This window comes from Trachemys scripta, chromosome 15, assembly GCF_013100865.1.
Source record: "Trachemys scripta elegans isolate TJP31775 chromosome 15, CAS_Tse_1.0, whole genome shotgun sequence".
NCBI lineage: Eukaryota > Metazoa > Chordata > Testudines > Emydidae > Trachemys > Trachemys scripta.
The window spans coordinates 5,249,045-5,267,472 of record NC_048312.1 but is presented as its reverse complement, the minus strand read 5'-3'; the positions used below and the strand labels follow the sequence as shown (position 1 = coordinate 5,267,472).

The window sequence follows — 18,428 nt, the reverse complement described above, 5'->3', positions numbered from 1 at the left end:
GGCATAGAGTACACTTCTAAAGTTTGTGGACAATACCAAGCTAGGAGGGGTTGCAAGTACTTTGAAGGATAGGATTAAAATTTGAAATGGTCTGAAGTAAACAGGTTGAAATTAAATAAGGACAAATGCAAAGTACTCCATTTAGGAAGGAAGTTGCACCCCTATAAAATGGGAAAACTGCCTAAGAAGGAGTACTATGACTGTGGAAAGGGATCTGAGGGTCATAGTGGACCACAAACCTCCTTCTGGGATGTATTAGCAGGAGTGTTGTAAGCAAGACATAAGTAATTCTTCTGTACTGATTAGGCTTCAACTAGAGTATTGTGTCCAGGTCTGGGCACCACATTTCAGGAAGATGTGGAGAAAATGCAGAGAAGAGCAACAAAAATGATTTGAAGTCTAGAAAACATGACTTATGAGGGAAGATTGGAAAAAAAACTGGGTTTGTTTAGTCTGGAAAAGACGACGGGGGGAGAACCTTTTACATACTTGAAAACTTGTTACGAGGAGGAGGAAAAAATTTTTTCTTAACCTCTGAGGATAGGACAAGAAGCAATGGTCTTAAATTGCAGCAAGGGAGGTTTAGGTTGGACCTTTGGAAAAAACTTTTGAACCATCAGGGTGGTTAAGCACTGGAATAAATTGCTTAGGGAGGTGGTGGAATCTCTATCATTGTCTAACCTGCTCTTAATCTCCAGCCACCTAGCAGGGATGGTCTAGATAATACTTAATCCTGCCATGAGTGCAGGGGATTGAACTAGAGACCTCTCAAGGTTCTTTCCAGTTTTATAGAATCTTCCATCCTCTCCTCCTCACTAGGGCATAGAGAATCTCTATTAATAGTCGCTTTCCCCCAGCCCTTAGTTTTAAAACTGCTCAACAACCTTTTTAATTTTAAGTGCCAGCAATCTGGTTCCACTTTGGTTTAGGTGGAGCCCATCGTTCCTGTACAAGCTCCCTCTTTCCCAAAAGTTTCCCCAGTTCCTAATAAATCTAAACCCTAAGTTAAGTGTTCTAAAATGTAAACTAGTTTTTTTATAAGCCCATCTCAGATTAGGAATTGTTAATGAAGGAACAATACTTTGTAAAAAGTAAAAGTAGTCACATGTTTCAATGGTTGCAGGGAAGCCTGCTTTCTTAAAGCAGTTGTAGTTCAGTAATGGAATGGGACCTGGTGCCAACCAGTGCTGTGTAGACAAGCCCCACACTCAAACTGCTGAGTGGAATGTATAGCAGATGAGCTGCTTATTGCTCAGTAACATCCCCTCTGGCAGCTGTTGCTGCAGGACTTTCACTGCAAGGCACCCTTGTCCACACCAGATGTTACTCTGCAGTCACACAAGGGCTTGCCTGGGGACAAGTCTGTACTGGTGCCATTCAATGTCCTCCCTGAGAAGGAGGGCTCAGTCAGTGTCAGGGAGGTAGTTGTGTCAAAGGTTTTTCCTTAGAAAAGTCCCATAACATCCTTGATATTAAGTAACTTGCTTCTGCCAGCAGCAAGCAATGTAACTGAAGCCTGAAGAAGCAGAGAACTCACATCTCTTTACAAATAAAGACACTGTTGGGATGTTTCCACCCAAAGTAAGCATTTATTAAATACAAGAGAAGCCAACTAAAGGAATTAAAAACAAGTGGCAATCAACCTGGCAATGGTAGTTTCTGGGGCAGAATACTATGGCTGCATCTCTCTTGTTCTCTAGATGACGAGGTCTAATAGGATACCTTATTCATGGGGAAATTGTAGGGTGAAAACATGGAATAAATTAACAAACTGAGCTGCCACAGGGGTTTTCTCTGCAGGAGATGCACTGCATTCTTCCTGTTCAAGAGAAACATTACCAGTGTCTGGACTTGCCTTTCCCTATTGTAAAAAATACTTACAGCCCAGCTGCAAAGAAATATAAAGAATATTAGCCCATAGAAATGGGGTTTAAAGAAGAATTTCTAGTAGTTTTAATTCTCTCAGAAGATGCAACTTCACAGGCAGGTTTTCTATATCCAGCCTCAAGTAATAACACAAAATACATCTAGAGATGGATGTTTAGACTCATGAATGCTGTGTATGGTACCAAGCTGGACACCTTCCTAGAATAAATACCTGACTGTTTCCCACTGCTGTGTAATTTTACATTCTGAATGAGTATCCAAGTAAAATAAAAAAAAAATCACAAACCAAGGTTTGCTTAGAAAGACAGGCTTCCTCCAGGGACTGCTAGGTTCACTTTGAGCACAAGGAAATAACCAAGATTAGAAAAGCTTTAGTTTAAGGTCATTATCACTGAAGCCACAGCAGCACTTCATTCCTTTAACCTGTTCTTCCTACCAAGGGACCACACCATTCTTCAAATCAGGCAGAAGTAGATGAAGGTTATTTATTGTTGACACATTTTTCCTGTAGGAAGAAGCTTCATTTACACAGCAGGGTGTAAACAGCATTGACTAAAAGTTTGTTAAATGCAACCATAAATAACTATAATAAATAAGAGATCAAGTAACTTTACAGCACACATTTCAGGGCCACGCTGTGGAGATGCTTTACTCACATGTGCTTTCTGGAAGGAGAAGCAGAAACATTAGCAGCAGTTATCTTACTCACAGCTGTAATCATATCCTAGGAAAGGATTGGCATACCACAGTCCTCAAACCCCTACCAGGGAGGCATTTGACTGAATTTTGAGTCTACTCAAGTTGTTAGGGGTTTGAAAGGAGATACTTAAACAGTACAAAAATGCTATTCAAACCCAGAAAGAAAACCAAAGCATTTAATTGTCAGGAAAAGTAGTTCTGCTCTGAAACTCAGATGACATTCTTCATGTTCCCCTTGCTCAGCAGCTGTTTGAGAATGCACTTTTTAGATGGGACTAAAGCATTTCAAGCAACATATTGTGCTTAGTTTTCCTCTGGTCTTGGTAAACTTTACACATTTGCCTTACTTGGAATGATATTTCATCTACATCTATGCTTCTACCAGAAAGTGGACAAGATTCAAGAATATATATTATTCCTACATGTTTCTCAGAGGAGAGGGGGAGGGGAATGCTATAGAATGGTGACAGTTCTCCTAACAAAAGGATTTGGAGCCATTGTATGCCAACTACTACTACTACAGCTGTTACACACACACCTTTCCATTCACACTCAGACCTACACACTTAGTGGCTTTCTCTGTTCTCACACATCCTGCTCTCCAAACATATCACACACATAATAATTCCCAATATTCACAATAATATACAAAAAATACAGCTTTTCAATTCCCATTACAACTGACAAGCCAAACAATTAGTGTATGTCTGTCTTCTAAAGAGACACGTAATACCAACCTTAAAGTACAGTCACACACACAGAGTCATAGACCTTTCTGTGGTTAGATGTGCACCAGCAGGAAAATGACTAATCTGTAGCTCAGTACTGGCACTTAACTTACATATAGTACTGAGCCAAGAAGTACAGCAGTAATTTCAGTGTTCTCTTCGGTTCTTGAGCACAAATAGGTTTTTCATAGGAGTTCAGTTCTAAATGGTTTATGAAGTGATGCCTCACTTTAAATACACCCAATAGAGGGCAACACTTGTTTGCATTAGTGAAGGAAGATAGATGTGGTGTGTTTTACCGCTGCAGAACACATTCCATAACATACAACAGTTTAACATACAGAATTGTCACCTCCCGGTATTCCACCATTATCTTTCTATATAAAATAGAAGCTACATCTTCAATTCAGCAACTCTGTGTCTTTGTCCCCCTTCTAGGTGTCACATTTTTAGGATAATTTGCTTCCTTTTAGATAAATCATTTTTGAGTACAAAAAACAAAGTACAGGTGCTTTAATCACTGACTGGTTAATATTTTAAACATGGAATGTGGTATTTTATACACCATAGAGAGAACCCACTCTTTCTTCCAAAAAATCAAAGATCAGTGAAGGAATTTTTGTTAGTAGGTTCAGTATCAATCCAGGAATGTCTTGATTAGGACTTAACTGTATCATATTCTTCACTGTTCTGGGTTTTTCAGAGTTATCCAACTCTGAAGAGGAAAGTTTGAAAATAAAACATTGAAATTTACTGTGGCAGTTACCAATGTGTCTGATTTGTATTTAAATAGTTAATCAAGAACATTTCAGGATATGTAAACACCTGTAATTGGGAAACCTATTTTCTGTTACAAAACCCGTGTGTGTGTGTGTGTGCGCGCGCGCGCTGGAAGTTCAGTGTATCGAGTACAGAAAACAAACTCTCAGCTTTCATATGAGAGGGATGTTGTTCTGATTTTATGGAAAATGTGAAAATTAATTTTAAAAAAATCACATTTTTGTACTCAGAAATGTTTTAGAGGGAGAATGAGCTCTAATCATTTAGATCTGAGCTCTCAACCTCAGAATAGCCAAGTTTGTTGTGTTTGGATGGGCAACACAATTTTAAATTACAAAATTAGAAATGTACATGTTCAAAGATCTTTTAAAATTAAATTATACACATCAAACTGTTCTGTACTAAACTATCCTACAAATATTCCACAAACAAGGCAGCAAAATAACCAGTCCACCACAAAATCTACAAATACAAAATGTAAGTCTTCCAGTAATTACTGTAATGGGAACAAAAGTTCAGAAAATAAATTAGTCTCCAATTCTTCATGTACTGTCACTGGAGGTATTTGCAGGTAAATCACAGGGTTCCAACAGAGCAGAGTCATGAAACGAGCCTCCCAAAAGCATCCCTGGTCTTGGTCTTGCCCAACTCAGCCGCTAAGTGGATCCTCTCTGTAGTGAACAGCATACCGGAGCTTTTCTAGCATTATATCCAGAGAGGAATATTGAGGAAGCTTTATCATGAACATACACGTTTCAACACGGATGTACCGAGAATCTGGGGAACCTGTAAAGGAACCACATGAAGGACTTGTTAACAGGCTCTGCACTTGGAAGTTCCAGTTAAGTTTCTTTTCCAAGAAGGTAATTTTCACACTGTTGATATTAACACGTATCAAAGTAATGGAATCCTGGAAATTCTAGGTTCAGGAGACCCACCAAAAAGCCCAGTGGAATTTATACTGTTAAGTTTGGTGGGGCCAGCACGTGGCCTACAGTATCGTCGCTTGAAAAGAGATTCTGCTCCACAGGAGCCACATCACAAAATTCCACCACGGTCCCTGCCTCTGCGTAGACGGCCAAAGGGCAGGTATTTGGAGTCTTGAGAAGATTTATTTTCGCTTGAAGCATCTTATTGGGGCCTGGCTTAAAAACAGCCACATTATCTCTCTTGTCATAGTTACAACCAGTTCCTAACTGCAAGGCGCTTTCTTCTGCAGCCTTGTCTACGCAGTGGGGTAATGCACACGATGGGGTGTGATTTCTAAAAGACACTAATGTGTGTGTTAACGGGTCCGTGCAGACCCTGCTGGCGTGCACTAAGTTAAACAGCACTCTGTATCATGTTAGTGCACTTTACTCCACTGTGCGGACAAGCCCTCAATCTGTCCGACAAAGAATGTTTTAAAAGGCGGTAAGGATTTCAAATCTAAAAAAGGTCACAAGGTACGAGAGACTGACTTTATTTATACAAATGTACAGTAAACAACATACCTGCAGCTCCATCTGGGGGTGCAATTTTCATGGGATAAGGTGGGACATGTGCAGTATCTGGCCCTCCATCTTTACATGGACATGTAAAGGGGATTCGTTCCTGGTTGCAGGCAAACTTGATGAATTTGCAGAGTTCTTCTTGAGTAAACATTTCTAATGCACCCCAGAAAAATTCAATATGTTGGTCTGTTTCCATCAGCCCCACCTGGTACATGGTGTGTGCCTATCAGAGGGAAGGGGAAGGACAGTGAAATTAGATACAGATGAAGAACATGATGTGTATTACTCTCCTTTTCATGTCTTCCATCACTTTTATTTTAAAGCACCAGTGATAATGGAAATCAAACACTGCAGGGTATCCTAACCGATCAGTTTTACCAATACAAGTTCCACTAGAAATCGATTCACTCAAACTGTTGCATTGAGATGTACCTGGAATTTTATATAATTCTATCCCAACTGCTTCTATAACAGACTGACCTCTACACAGACCCGCTTCCATGCTGTGTTTTGTACACTGTTCTATACCAGCTCAAGGCGGCTGCTGTTGTAAGGCAAACACATGTGAAGAGATCACACAGTATTGTAATACAACGAGTTAAAGGTGTTTGATAACTGAAGCCAAAAAACAACCCCTCTTTGTGGTGCATTGCCTATAGCAGAATATTAACAAGGCCAAGGTCAAGTAATTCTGAAAAAGTACGTTTGCAGAAATTATCCTGCTATATCCCGTTATGAAATTTTAAACAGCTAATGTAATCTTAGCCAAAGGGGCAGATATTGAATAGAGTTTGGTGACGTGGACATTTTTAGAGTTTGATCATTTAAATACTGATTTTAAACAAATTTAAGCCCTGCCTGAAAAACAGAATTGTAGTTTTTCTTGAAACAGAAGCAACTATGCCAGAAGGCGCTTACCAATTCATTACCCTAACTTCAGACACGTACGTTCCCAAGGGACTTCAGCCCAACATACCTTCAGGAACTCCAGGTTAATGTAAGGTAACCCACATGTCCTTAGCTCCATTTCTAGAGGAGTCAGCGTTGTTAGAAGCTGCAGGGGTATAATCGACCCTAGTCCAGCCCGCACAGCCGTCATGCAGTCAGGATTCTGCAGTTCATGCAGCCTCAGATTCCGGATTGCTGTTGCATATATGTCCTTATTCTCCCAGCTGACATAAGGGATTCAGAAAGAAATGAGTCAGAAGAAAAGTCTTACTCCCCATTACAAGCTGCAATCCCATTTCCTGGGTTCCCGAACAGGGGCTTCTGGTCATTCATTCTGATGCCATCTGTTCCCAATTTAACCCACATGCAGCTGATCCTGGTGCACGCCCCTTGCTTTCATAGCTGTGAGTGCACGCACACAACATGCAGCTATGACTACTAGGAAGTGGTCACTGTGCAGTACGGCTCAACCCTCCATTATTTACAGATGAACAGCTGTATGCTGGAGGTTCCCAGCTCCTGCCAAAGGTACTGGTATTCCCAGCTTTCACCATGTTACAGCAGCATCACCATTTAGCTGATGGTTGAAAAGCCATCACATTTATCCTCGTGAAACACCCTCCCAACAATGGTGTTACTCACATGACGGGAATGTGCCTGCCTCTAGGACACAGCTCCACCTCCTCGCCGGTCATGCTCAGGTAGGTGAACTTGCAGCACGGTTTATTAGGACAATCAGGGCTCTCTGTGGCTAGGTGCTGGGATGCAATTTCAGCACACAAGGCCTCCAGTTCAGTCTCATCGTTTATCTAGGATGACACGTGATAATATCTAGTAACTTGCACTTTACTGTATCTTGCTCTTGTTAATCTCTTCAGACATCATGCCAACATAATGAGTAAAAGGGCAGGCGCCGGCTTCCTCATTTCCCCAGGGGTGCTTCACCCCTGCCCTGCCACAGGCCCCGCCTCCCACTCCACTCCTTCCACAAGCCCCACCCTGTTCTGCCGCCTCCCTCCCCAGCGCCTCCTGCATACCGGTGAACAGCTGATCCGCCCCAGGCAGGAGATGTTGGGAGGGAGGGGGAGGAGCTGATCAGTGGGGCTGCTGGTGGGTGCTGAGCACCACTATTTTTTTCCGATGGGTGCTCCAGCCTCGAAGCACCCAAAGAGTCGGCGCCTATGAAAGGGCCCCATTACATTTTACGTCAGCCAATGACAATGGCACAGACACTGAAAGGCAACCTGTCCACGGGGTAAGCGAGCACACGTGGGTACAAGGAGCAAGCCAGCATTCTAGTTTAGCACTGTACAGATTACGAATGTGGTATTAAATTTCACATGCTGCATAAAGTAAAATATTTAAGAAGGATAACGAGCACGTCATTTGACCTGCATTCCAGCTGTGAGGATCTGCTGGGGACTCTCAGAGGTTATGCTTAAAAAAACCCTAAAACTATCCCTGTGACTCTCAGAATGTTTTAAAGATAGTGCCAGCCACTGCTGAGCCCGCCCAATGAACAGACATTGCTGCATTTCCTTTACTGTGCTAACAGCCACTTTGTGCTGTGCATAAGGACAATTAAAATGTCTATTAGAAACAGGGGGTTATGGGAAATTAACATTTGCCAAACAGAACACCAAGTTATTAGGAAAAGCAATGTTAGTTTTCACATTTTTAAGGGAATATTATAAAGAGTAGTTTAAAAACTAAAGCGCATTTCACAGACAATTTAAAGCTACTACTGTTTTATAGTTCTGCTGACAACTGTGCACCGTACTAACATTTGTGCATGGGATCGCCTACTGCCTGCAATGTTTCGAAACTAAGAGCTAAGGGCTGAGTTATGTAACTGATTCACAGCATTAGGTTTCTCCAGATTACTGAATTGCTGGCTAATGAGTAAAACCTGTTGCTACCTAATGTGGAAGCCCTGACACAGTTGATCGTGGCACCTACAGATAAATTGTAAAAGTTAAAAGTTCCTAGTCTCAATTTAAGCAGAGCGTGGCCATCCTGGGAGGGATGACAATGTCTAATTGAGCGGCTTTCCCATGCCAACGGGATGTAAAATGACTAAAACTCAGGGTCTCATCCTGCAGTTTCATGCATGATGACAAAGCTTTGCACCCACATGGAGCCGTGCTGGCCTTTAACAGGAGTTTGAAGGATCAGGCCCTCAGGCAGTACAATTACGGCAGGGTTTGCTCTCAGCAGCTAAGGCCCAGTGCACAAGGGCTATGGGTAAAGAAGACAAAGAAGAAAAGAGGGAAAAAAATTACATTTTCAAATTTTTTGACATAGTTGTAGGTAAGGATGTCAGCTTCCTGGAGATCAACATCTGGATCCAGTGGTTCTCCTACTAAGGTCTTCCAGAATGAGGATAAGAGATCCAGTGGAAGAGGAACGTCAGCTCTAACTGCAATGCCCAGCAGCTGTCCAAAGAAATGAAGCAACTGCTCTTCCGCATAGGTTATAGGACTCGGTGTCAGAATATACTTCCCCTTAATAAAACAAACACAAACGTTTAATGATTAGAGAAAACGCCAGAGGTGAATATTTTCAGGAAGTAAGAATTGGCAGGTAAGAGGTTTTCAGCCACATTAGTTGCCGAGAACAGAGTTTCTCAAAGCATGGGGCCCGAAGATATATAAATGTTGGCCCTTAACACCACATTGGGGCGTTGAAGGGAGCTCCGCTTTTAAAAGTTTGGGAAACGCTGGCCTAGTTTTTTTGTATTAGTTTTAATAGTTTAAGGTCTAAAGCATCTAGGTGTTAAACAGCCCTGCGGTAGTCTGCATACAGACCTGGATTGTGTTTATGTTTATGCAGTCTGCTCTGCCCCAGCACTGCAGGGAAGGAACCATGCCTCAGTGACTGAGCTCTCTGGGACAGGGCCCACAGCTTTACTTGTTTCTGTAAAATGTCTAGCACACAAAATAGGGGCCAAATTCCAATACCCTTACTCACACTGAGTTGGGTCTTACTCCACAAGTAGCACTACTGATTTCAGTGAGGACACTTGTGGAGTAAGAATGGCAGAATCTGGCCCATAAATAACTTCTCATAAAGAAATACAAGGGACAATCTTGAAATCAAACACTTTAAAGGGTGCTTTGGAGGAGATGAGCTTTGTTCGAAGGTCAGAACTATAGCATGGAGCAGACAGACAAGCACCTTACTTCTTGTGGACATTTTCTAAACACCATGCAGGGAACTCATCTACACATTCCCTCCAGTCATTAATGGGAGTTGTATGGCTAACTCCCACATGCATCGCTTTGAACCCCCCCAGTTGTCAGCAACTGAGAGCATTCTAATCCTGCCCTAGTCACTGAGCGCCGATAGTGCGAGTGTCCTTCGTACGAGGAAAGCACTTTTCTATGAATTCCCCATGGGGATCTCGTACCTTATTCTTATTGACTGCAGAGCTGGGGCACAACAAGAGCAGGGAAAGCGAGGAGCTCTGTAACTCCTTACAGACCTGCCACAGGAAGTGACGAAACGAACCACCTGAAAGAAAGAGGCAATGCTTTCACTCGAACAAACCACACCCCCCCTCTGGCCTCGCTCCTGTTGCCTTCTTGTCCAGTGTACTATCCCCGTGAAATCAACATGTAACTCCAATTTCTACAGGTGAAACATGTTTCATTGTGTATAGGTGGATAACCAAGAGTGGGGAAGATGGCAGCCATCCCTAACCTGTTCATGTGCATGTCTCCACTGCCGTTGTTTAACTGCAGAAGAGACCATTCAGTGGATTGCTTTCCACTGCATTCTCAAGTAATGGTCTTGCCTTCAACCGCTAGTTGTTTATTTAAGGTTATCTGGAGAGGTGCAATACCTGCTTAGACTTCAAGGAGAAGTCATAACCTTATTAAGATGGAACGTATTTTCATAAAAACAACGAGGAGTCCGGTGGCACCTTAAAGACTAACAGATTTATTTGAGCATAAGCTTTTGTGGGTAAAAAACCCACTCCTCGTTGTTTTTGTGGATACAGATTAATACGGCTACCCCTCTGATACTTCATATTTTCATAGTGATGGAACATGCAGGCAGTGTACTCACAATATAGTTAAATGCAATGAGGCAATACTGCTAGAATCTTAAAGCAAACCAAGTTAAGTATTCATCACATTAATCTATTTACAGGTATTGTTATTCATCATAACTGTGCGTCTTAAAAAGAAAACTTGGATCTAATACTTTGAGGGGATACTTCAAACAGCTCTTTAATGACATTTCTGTGCACCTCCAATAACTTCCTGCAGTTTGATAGAACTGAGTAGTCAGTAGTGGGGAAAGTGTGAACTAGAATTTCCATTTTTCCATCTCCCGTGCTATATCCTGTCATTAACCTCCTAAGACGATCCATTAGAATCAGTACACGGAGATTGCATCAATCTAGCAAACAGGAATCGATTTTCTTTTCTCAGATAGTTTGTTCTTTAAACCTCCCTTGCAATTGCATGTACCCCGAGGATGGCAACAAATCAGTAAAACAGGAAACTTTCTCCTGGCTCTTATACCAGTATCTCTTGGAGATGCCACCCAACAGTATGTAGCACTGGGGAAAGTGTCTCTAAGCCAAAGTTTAGTGATGAAGTCATTTAGATAAGCCTCTCCCTAAAGTCAGTATGTTCAGAAAACTAGTTGGCCTCAGATATGATGTTTTCCCAATTTCTTTCTAGCATAAGAATAAAGCATACCAGGGACTCGCATTTCATGTCTCCAAAGAAAGATTTGTAATATAAATGTCTACTCAGATAAACCAAACAACTATCAGAGAGCTTAGACCCCAAACTTAGGCTTTTGTTTTTCCCCTTCAAAAAAAGGGAAACTGAAAATGAACCTTTTTTTTTTTTATAAAATTGGCTTAATTTAAACCTTTCCCCTGAAGTGTCTGCAACTCAGCTATTGTAACATGGGGTTAATAAAGACAAAAACAAAAAGTGAAACTGACCAGTGTACTCTCACTGTCCCAGCCAAGTTGCACTCAAAAATCAAACACAAAGTGTTGGGAGAAAAGGAGACATCTCACAGTCAGTCGTTATTTAACAAAAAAAGTTCTTACCTAACAAACGTTCTTTTAAGTAGAGCATCACTGTAGTGTCACTAGGGACCTGTCCCTGTACTACTTATTCAGTCTAAACAGTCATTAACTTTTACGGAACCTGGTCCTAGTAAAGACTACAAGCTCAAGTCCTCTCTAGCATTAGTTCTCCCTGCCTTCTTTGGGTACATCCTGATCAACATGCCCAATGCTACAGGTGTCACTACTATTCTGTCAGACTGTAACTTACTTGTTCCATGAACCTCCTCTCCAGTGAAGCGAATGTTAAAGGCGTATGTGGGATCCCCACCACTGGCGAGTTTAACACAGAGCTGAGAGGATGGCACACAGGCTAGCTGCCTAGCTGCCTGGCAGAAGTAGGAATTCTCTGAAGAACGGATCTCCCCTGTTGAAAAGAAACATTTTTAAAAATTGAATCTACTTTGAGTATTTTGTGTTCATAAGAGAGTGAGCTTGGTTATTTTAAGACCAATTTGAAATCCTAGGCAGTAAATGAAAATGAATTGTAGAGAGAATAAATAATGCACATACCTCCCACTATTTCTAATGGATCCAGTGTGATTTCTGGGGCTGCATGATCTGCTGTTCTTTGTACTGTGGCATTCAGCACTCGATTCATTACAGTCACCTTTGTGTCATAAAAGATTAAACCTAAATAAAGAAATACATGGTTAGGTCTACATCGGTCCTTGTCATTTTACTTCCTGAAGTCATCTGAACAACAACATTTTGGGACTGATTTAATCTTCTGTAAGCCTCAGTCTAAGAGCTGGCAAACCCAAACAAACCTTTGGACACTTTTTGTATTCAGAGTTAATATTATTGGAAGACACATGTCAAGTAAGTACTTTATCACGACATTTCTGTACAACAGATTTCTTATATTAGAGGAGTATTTCCTGTCAGCCAAACCATAAGCTGTGCAAATAAGATAGAAAAGCACATTTCTAAATCGTTTTCTGAAATCTGGCATGCTCTGAGGGTGATGACAAGAGAATATAAATAAGTGTGTCGCATGGCACCCCAAACCCATACGCTACGCACAGAGACTGCGAACACTCCACTTTCATACCTTCGGTTTGCACGTGCTCTTTTCTGGTTGGGTAGAAGCAAAGACCCAGCATCAGCTATTTCCTCCAGAGTAAATGAAATGATTGATCTGGTTAGGATAGCCTAAACCTTTTACTCATTTTAGGATTACTGGAGATTCTCATGAAGGCGTCTATCTTTGTAAGTCTATCACATCTGTGGAAGTTAGCAGGCTCCCCGGTTCTGGAACCCTTCACTATATTGTATGCTCCTGTGACTGACATACCTTATTGTTATTTAGATTGCGGTAGCACATGGAATCCCCAAGCAGGACAAACGTCCCTTGTGCTAGGTATTCTACACAAACAGAACAGCCGGTCTCCATCCCCCAACCATACAATCTAAATATTGATGTTTGTAGTGAGATACAGCAGCCTCCTCGTACTTCAGCAAGGTCATTTGAAACATAACACTGCTCTGGTTGGTTCTCTCTAATCCAGGAAAACACTAACAACAGCTCTTACTCGTGCTCACGTTGTTCTTAGACAGTCACCCCATTCAGTCAGCATACTGGGTTAGCTGGTTGAGAAGCGAAGTCAAGGAGCTTTTGTCAGTATGGTGATCAACTCTTTATCTCCCCACAAAGTTCTCCGATTTCCGAGGTAAGTGTCGATTAATATTTTCTCCAACCATTACCAATTAGAGAACCCCCAGAACATGCTAACTTCCCCCAAGCATCACAGAACTCATGCAGTCCTAGAGACACTGACCTTTGGCCTCTTGCAATAATGCAGCAATACTATTAGTGTACATTTCTGTCTGTCGCAGCTCCACCAGTGGTAGGAAGAAGGTCTCCAGCATGGTGTTCAGAGACTGAAGCAGTGCAAAACGCAGACGTAGACTTTCAATGGGAACATCTAAGATGGGGGAAAAGTTCAGAAACAGAGAGTTAAAGGACAGGATAGGAGTCCCCAAACGCATCACACCGGCACCCATTCTGGCATAGTGACCTAGTGACGACAGACTGTGTGGGCCCTGCAGAACGAACTACCCTCATGTCCATTAGCAGCAGCCCCTGCAGGCCAGGGTAGAGACACACTGACAGCGTTTTGTGTAGGGGAAGCCTGCACTGCCATTGCTTATGCTGTTCCTTTTCTGTGGTGACCCAGAGGACTTCAGTTTCCAGGGCTGTCAATCCAGTGCTGAATTCACAGCCCTTCACTACGTGTTTCACAGTGAATCCATAATCAATCTATAACCAGGAACTGAAGAGGAATACAAGCGTATGAAGTAATAACTAGAAACCCCCCAATTTGTGCATACTCAGCAGACAAGAGACTCTGGGATCAGCTGCGTCAGCTGGATCCAAGTAAACTTCATGTGGGTGCAGTCGTGCTGGGGTAATTGCAAGATGGCGGCAGAGTCGGTTGATGTACTGCACAAGGGCTACGTCCATTTCCAAAGCCCACTTCCGGGATGCTTTCTGAGCGTGTCTCACGTCAATGCAGGCACACCTGAAGAACAAGGGGATTAGAACTGTTACATGCAAATGCTCCCCTGGACTGTATTAACCATGAAGCCAGGTGGCTTTAGGTCTCTCCTTTTCCCTTTCCCTAAGTACAACTCCTTTAGCCTAGAGATTAGAATGCTTCAGATATGAGGGAGAACGAATCATTATCATCCCCCCTTGCCTGACTTTCATTACCTACTTACTAGGCTTACTTACTGCCCTGGGCACTCTCTACTCTAAGCTCTTAAGCAGACAAGGGAGTGGGATATAGCAGGCAGGCAATTTGCAGATCAATACCAGGGAAGAGGATCAATCCATTTAAGGGACTTCTCTGCTTTGAAATGGTAACAGGGAAGAAAGTAACATGATGACTAAACATTCTACTCTGTACTGGCTCCTTCAAAACAAGTGGAGAAATCTCCCGAAGCAGTTTCAATACCATGAGGCACAGAATGCAGGTTTGATGTGGCACGAAGCCAGAGAAGGCCAGTTCAGGCAACAGCTGGCAGTGCAGTTTTTGACAGATCAGTTTATTATGGATTTTGGAAGTAAGAGGGACAAAATGAATTAATTTGGTTTAAATCAGGTTTCCACAATTCAGGTGTGATCCTCCTAGCTAGCATGTGGGAGCCAGGAACACTCATCCTGGCAGCTGAATATGAATCGAGTCCCTTAAGTAACATTCTAAGAAACTATTTAACAATTCTATGTTGAGGCATTGTAGCCATGTCCAGAAGTGTACTGAGCATTAAGAAGTGTCAGACTAGCTGGAGTAGAACTGATCCATTCCAAACACATTCCGACTCAGCACTGAATTCTATACAAAACATGTATCGCACCTTTCAAAATGAAGATCATATCCACAGGACAAAATAGCTCTCCAGACACTACGGATGTCCTGTTTGGCTCGATCAACAACAAATCTGTGAAATCCATCCAGTGTCAAATACTTCTCTTCTGGAACTGACAGCAGAGACGCAAGGATCAAGCAATTAGTAACTTACCAGAAAAAAATGTATATCAGGCAGGCTCATTTCCAGAGTATTTGCTTTTGTCTGGCTACCCTCAACTCACAGCCGAAACTCAAGCTCCCTTCCTGCTTCCCACTGGTCTTGTCCTCTCCACAAGGGAGAACTCCAAGACAGCCTTTCCCAGAAGAAAATCTGAAAACATCAGGGTTGCTAGGGTTGAATTCAGTGTTCATTTCTCCCTTATTAACGACTCCATCCCTGTAATTCCATCACGGAGCATTTCTACCTGAGAGGGAGCTCTATGCTAGCTCTCCTATAACCTGACCATGTGTTTCCAAAACCGAAGGGTGGAGCCACAGAATGAACCCTTGTTCTCAAGTCTTGCTGGCCTGGGAGTGGAATATCAGGTGAGAGCCTTGCACTCCATTCCTCTGCCTGGCGGTGCCAGACCCGAGATTGCCATGCCAGCTACGCAGCATTTCTGAAGCTTTTATTTCAGCTTAATAGATTACAAACGTCTTACTACAAAGAAACCAATTCCACACTAAAACTGAGGAACACAAACACAGGGCAAGTCCCATTGTTCAATCACATTCTGTCTCCATTACACATTGCCTTTATACCCTAAGCTGTTTGGATGTAGAGGAAGACTAGTTCCCTGCCCCAAGTGCTTAGTACGCCGCTGGAGCTATAATAATCATGTGCCAAGTTCTGCCCTCATTTACCCCAGGGACTCCAGATTCACACTGATACAAGCGAGAGTGGAAATTGGACCAACATTTGCCATTTGTTTAATCTTTTAGACAACGTGTAAATTAACCTCATTTAAAAAAAGACAAGTGGTCTTTCATTTTTAGTCTAGAAATACCTGGCCACTTTACATGTTTGAAATCTTTACCCTTTGATAGATAACATGTTTTCAGAGATAAAGGAATGAGAAGAATTTCTAGACAGCCCCGACCTTCTTGTTTCTTTGTAGGAGACTTCTCTGGGTCCTTCTCATCAGGTTTGCCCTTCTCTGGAGATTTTGGCTTTACAGTAGGTTTTTTCTCACTTAAAGCTGTTCTGCTATGGGACAGAAACATTTTTTTGGTTAGAATGTACATTTCCTTAAATGATTGAGTGTGGTATCAGTCGAAAATATGAAATATTGTTTAACATAATAAATGATTTATGCCCTCAAAGCCATGAGTTATTTTAGGTCGCCTCTTGATTTTTTAAAATTTTCTTTTAAAATCATCTTCTGCACACCAGTATGTCAGAACACTGACAAGAACAAGCTAGTTCCATGCAGAAAAGCCAGCTGTTTTATGACTGCAGAAAAGTTCAAGGCACTAACCTGACACTATTGAGCACAGACTTTTCTTTTGCAGGTGGTTTAGTAACCGGACGTTTGGAGCTCACAACTTTCACTGGATGTTGCTCTTTGCCTGCCTTGTTATACTTGCTCTTGTCAAACTTAGGCTTGGACACACCGTATTTCCTTAAAATCTTCCAAAAAGAGAAATGAATGATTAGCCAATATTTTCAAATTACCCCAGGAGAGTAATTAAAGAGGTGTTTTACACACAGCTACCTGAGTGAGTTGGTCCTCCAGCACCTTCTTTGGTGGGCGGACATTTGTGAAGAAGACATGGAGAAGGTTTCCAGGAGTCTGGGAATTTATTTGCTCTTTGCTCAGATAAATATCAGCAACTTTAATGGGTTTCGCTGGAGTCAGGCTCAGCATTTGTTCAGAGTGACCACAGCTCTTAAATATTTCTGAGAGGACTTCTCGAGCACCTGGGACCAATTTCTCACCTAATACAAAAAATTGCAATACAGTACAAATCCAACATGAAAAGAGAGTTTAGAATTAAGACACTGGGAAGATGTATTTCTATTCATTCACCATATTATTTAAAAAAAACTTGTGCTCTAAAATACTAGATAGCAAATAATTTAGAAAATAGTACACAAAGCAGTCATGACATTTTTAAAGTTCGATGGATGGTACTGCAGACAGTGCCTTCCATTTATTTTGATCCACTACGTTAGTGTAATTTTGAGTGACATCAACAATTGATTTAGTTATCCAGCAGATCCCTGGGTGCACATCACAATTTGCATAGGTACACAACAGTGTTTATGTCAATAATTGAATTAATTATTCTCTGAGGCCAATTCTCTCCCCCCGCCCAGCCCTGGATTAATCTTTTCTCCCCCTCATTTAGAATTTAGGCCCCATCCAACTGATATAATTTTCTATAGCTTTCTATGATTTGATTCAAGAGGTTTTGATCACATTGTTAGAATAAAATTAACCGTTGATTGATGTAAAATTCTGCTCAGTTACTCTGGATTTGCCCCAGCGTAACTCCGTCCAAGTCAAGGAATAGTTTGGTCTAATAATATTTGTAAATGGGTTAAAATCACAATTTTTTTTCCTGTCGACTATTAAATAAGTTAATCATGAATAATATTGTATTTACTATCTGACTGATCAGCTTCAGCGATTGTTGAGTACTCTAATTGTCACAAATCCCCTCCCCCCAATCTATTGGCAAGTAATTTATACGAGAACGATTTTTTCCATTGTCAGTCAGTCTGTCAATGAATTATTCTGCATTTACACCAGCGTAAGTGAGAAGAATGTGACCACTGCATAAAACCTGGAAACAAGGTATTTACCGATATGAAAGATACACACCTTTTATCGATTTATCATTAAAATAGTCTTCTAGGACTGGGCTCCCTTGCGTATCAAATAAACTCTGATTTACAGTAGATACAGTTAAAATCTCCTCAGTTGACATTTCCATTAGTTCATCTTCACCATCCAGACTTGACAAACCAATCAGATCACTACTGTTAAATAAACTGGCTCGGATTTTCTCTATTTTAGCTCGTGACCTTATCTGCATAAATAACGAAAGTAGTTACAAGGAATTCTGATGGGGAACAAATTATCTGTCATTTATATTGGTTAAGTTTTGCATTCTCTTTTCTTGCAGAGGTTTAACGTTACACATGTGCTACATTAATCCTCTGATACCAGAATTCAGATTCACCTGGCAATACATCCACTCTAGGAAGTGGGTTCTTTGAAACCACCATACCCTGGGTTAATTACACAGGCCTCTGAAAAATGACTATTCCATTTCTTAAGTTTGGAGGCAACTCTCAGAAGCCTTGAGATAAGAAAATGTTAGTTCTAGATCAACTTGAAGGTTTCAGGGTCACCTGCAGTTCTCCTCAACTGTGCAGTATTTAGAAAATATCTACATAAAATTGGCCCTTGAAACCAGAGCTATTGTTCCATCTCCC

General features: G+C 41.6%; 1 protein-coding gene across 1 annotated transcript in view; it reads right to left on the bottom strand.

Annotated features, from left to right (window-relative positions):
- Positions 1 to 1,565: 1,565 nt before the first annotated feature.
- The window catches only part of HECTD4 (HECT domain E3 ubiquitin protein ligase 4), a 112,262-nt gene continuing 95,399 nt past the window's right edge, over positions 1,566 to 18,428 (bottom strand). The window contains exons 60-74 of the mRNA XM_034791435.1: positions 17,812 to 18,019; positions 16,699 to 16,922; positions 16,462 to 16,613; positions 16,084 to 16,190; positions 14,991 to 15,114; positions 13,965 to 14,155; positions 13,412 to 13,558; positions 12,144 to 12,263; positions 11,842 to 11,997; positions 9,945 to 10,048; positions 8,818 to 9,039; positions 7,178 to 7,344; positions 6,564 to 6,759; positions 5,588 to 5,810; positions 1,566 to 4,880 (exon numbers count right to left, since the gene is read on the bottom strand). Of these exons, the coding sequence (XP_034647326.1) occupies positions 4,744 to 4,880; positions 5,588 to 5,810; positions 6,564 to 6,759; positions 7,178 to 7,344; positions 8,818 to 9,039; positions 9,945 to 10,048; positions 11,842 to 11,997; positions 12,144 to 12,263; positions 13,412 to 13,558; positions 13,965 to 14,155; positions 14,991 to 15,114; positions 16,084 to 16,190; positions 16,462 to 16,613; positions 16,699 to 16,922; positions 17,812 to 18,019 (2,478 nt within the window). The 3' untranslated portion in view covers positions 1,566 to 4,743. The remainder of the gene's footprint in view (positions 4,881 to 5,587; positions 5,811 to 6,563; positions 6,760 to 7,177; positions 7,345 to 8,817; positions 9,040 to 9,944; positions 10,049 to 11,841; positions 11,998 to 12,143; positions 12,264 to 13,411; positions 13,559 to 13,964; positions 14,156 to 14,990; positions 15,115 to 16,083; positions 16,191 to 16,461; positions 16,614 to 16,698; positions 16,923 to 17,811; positions 18,020 to 18,428) is intronic.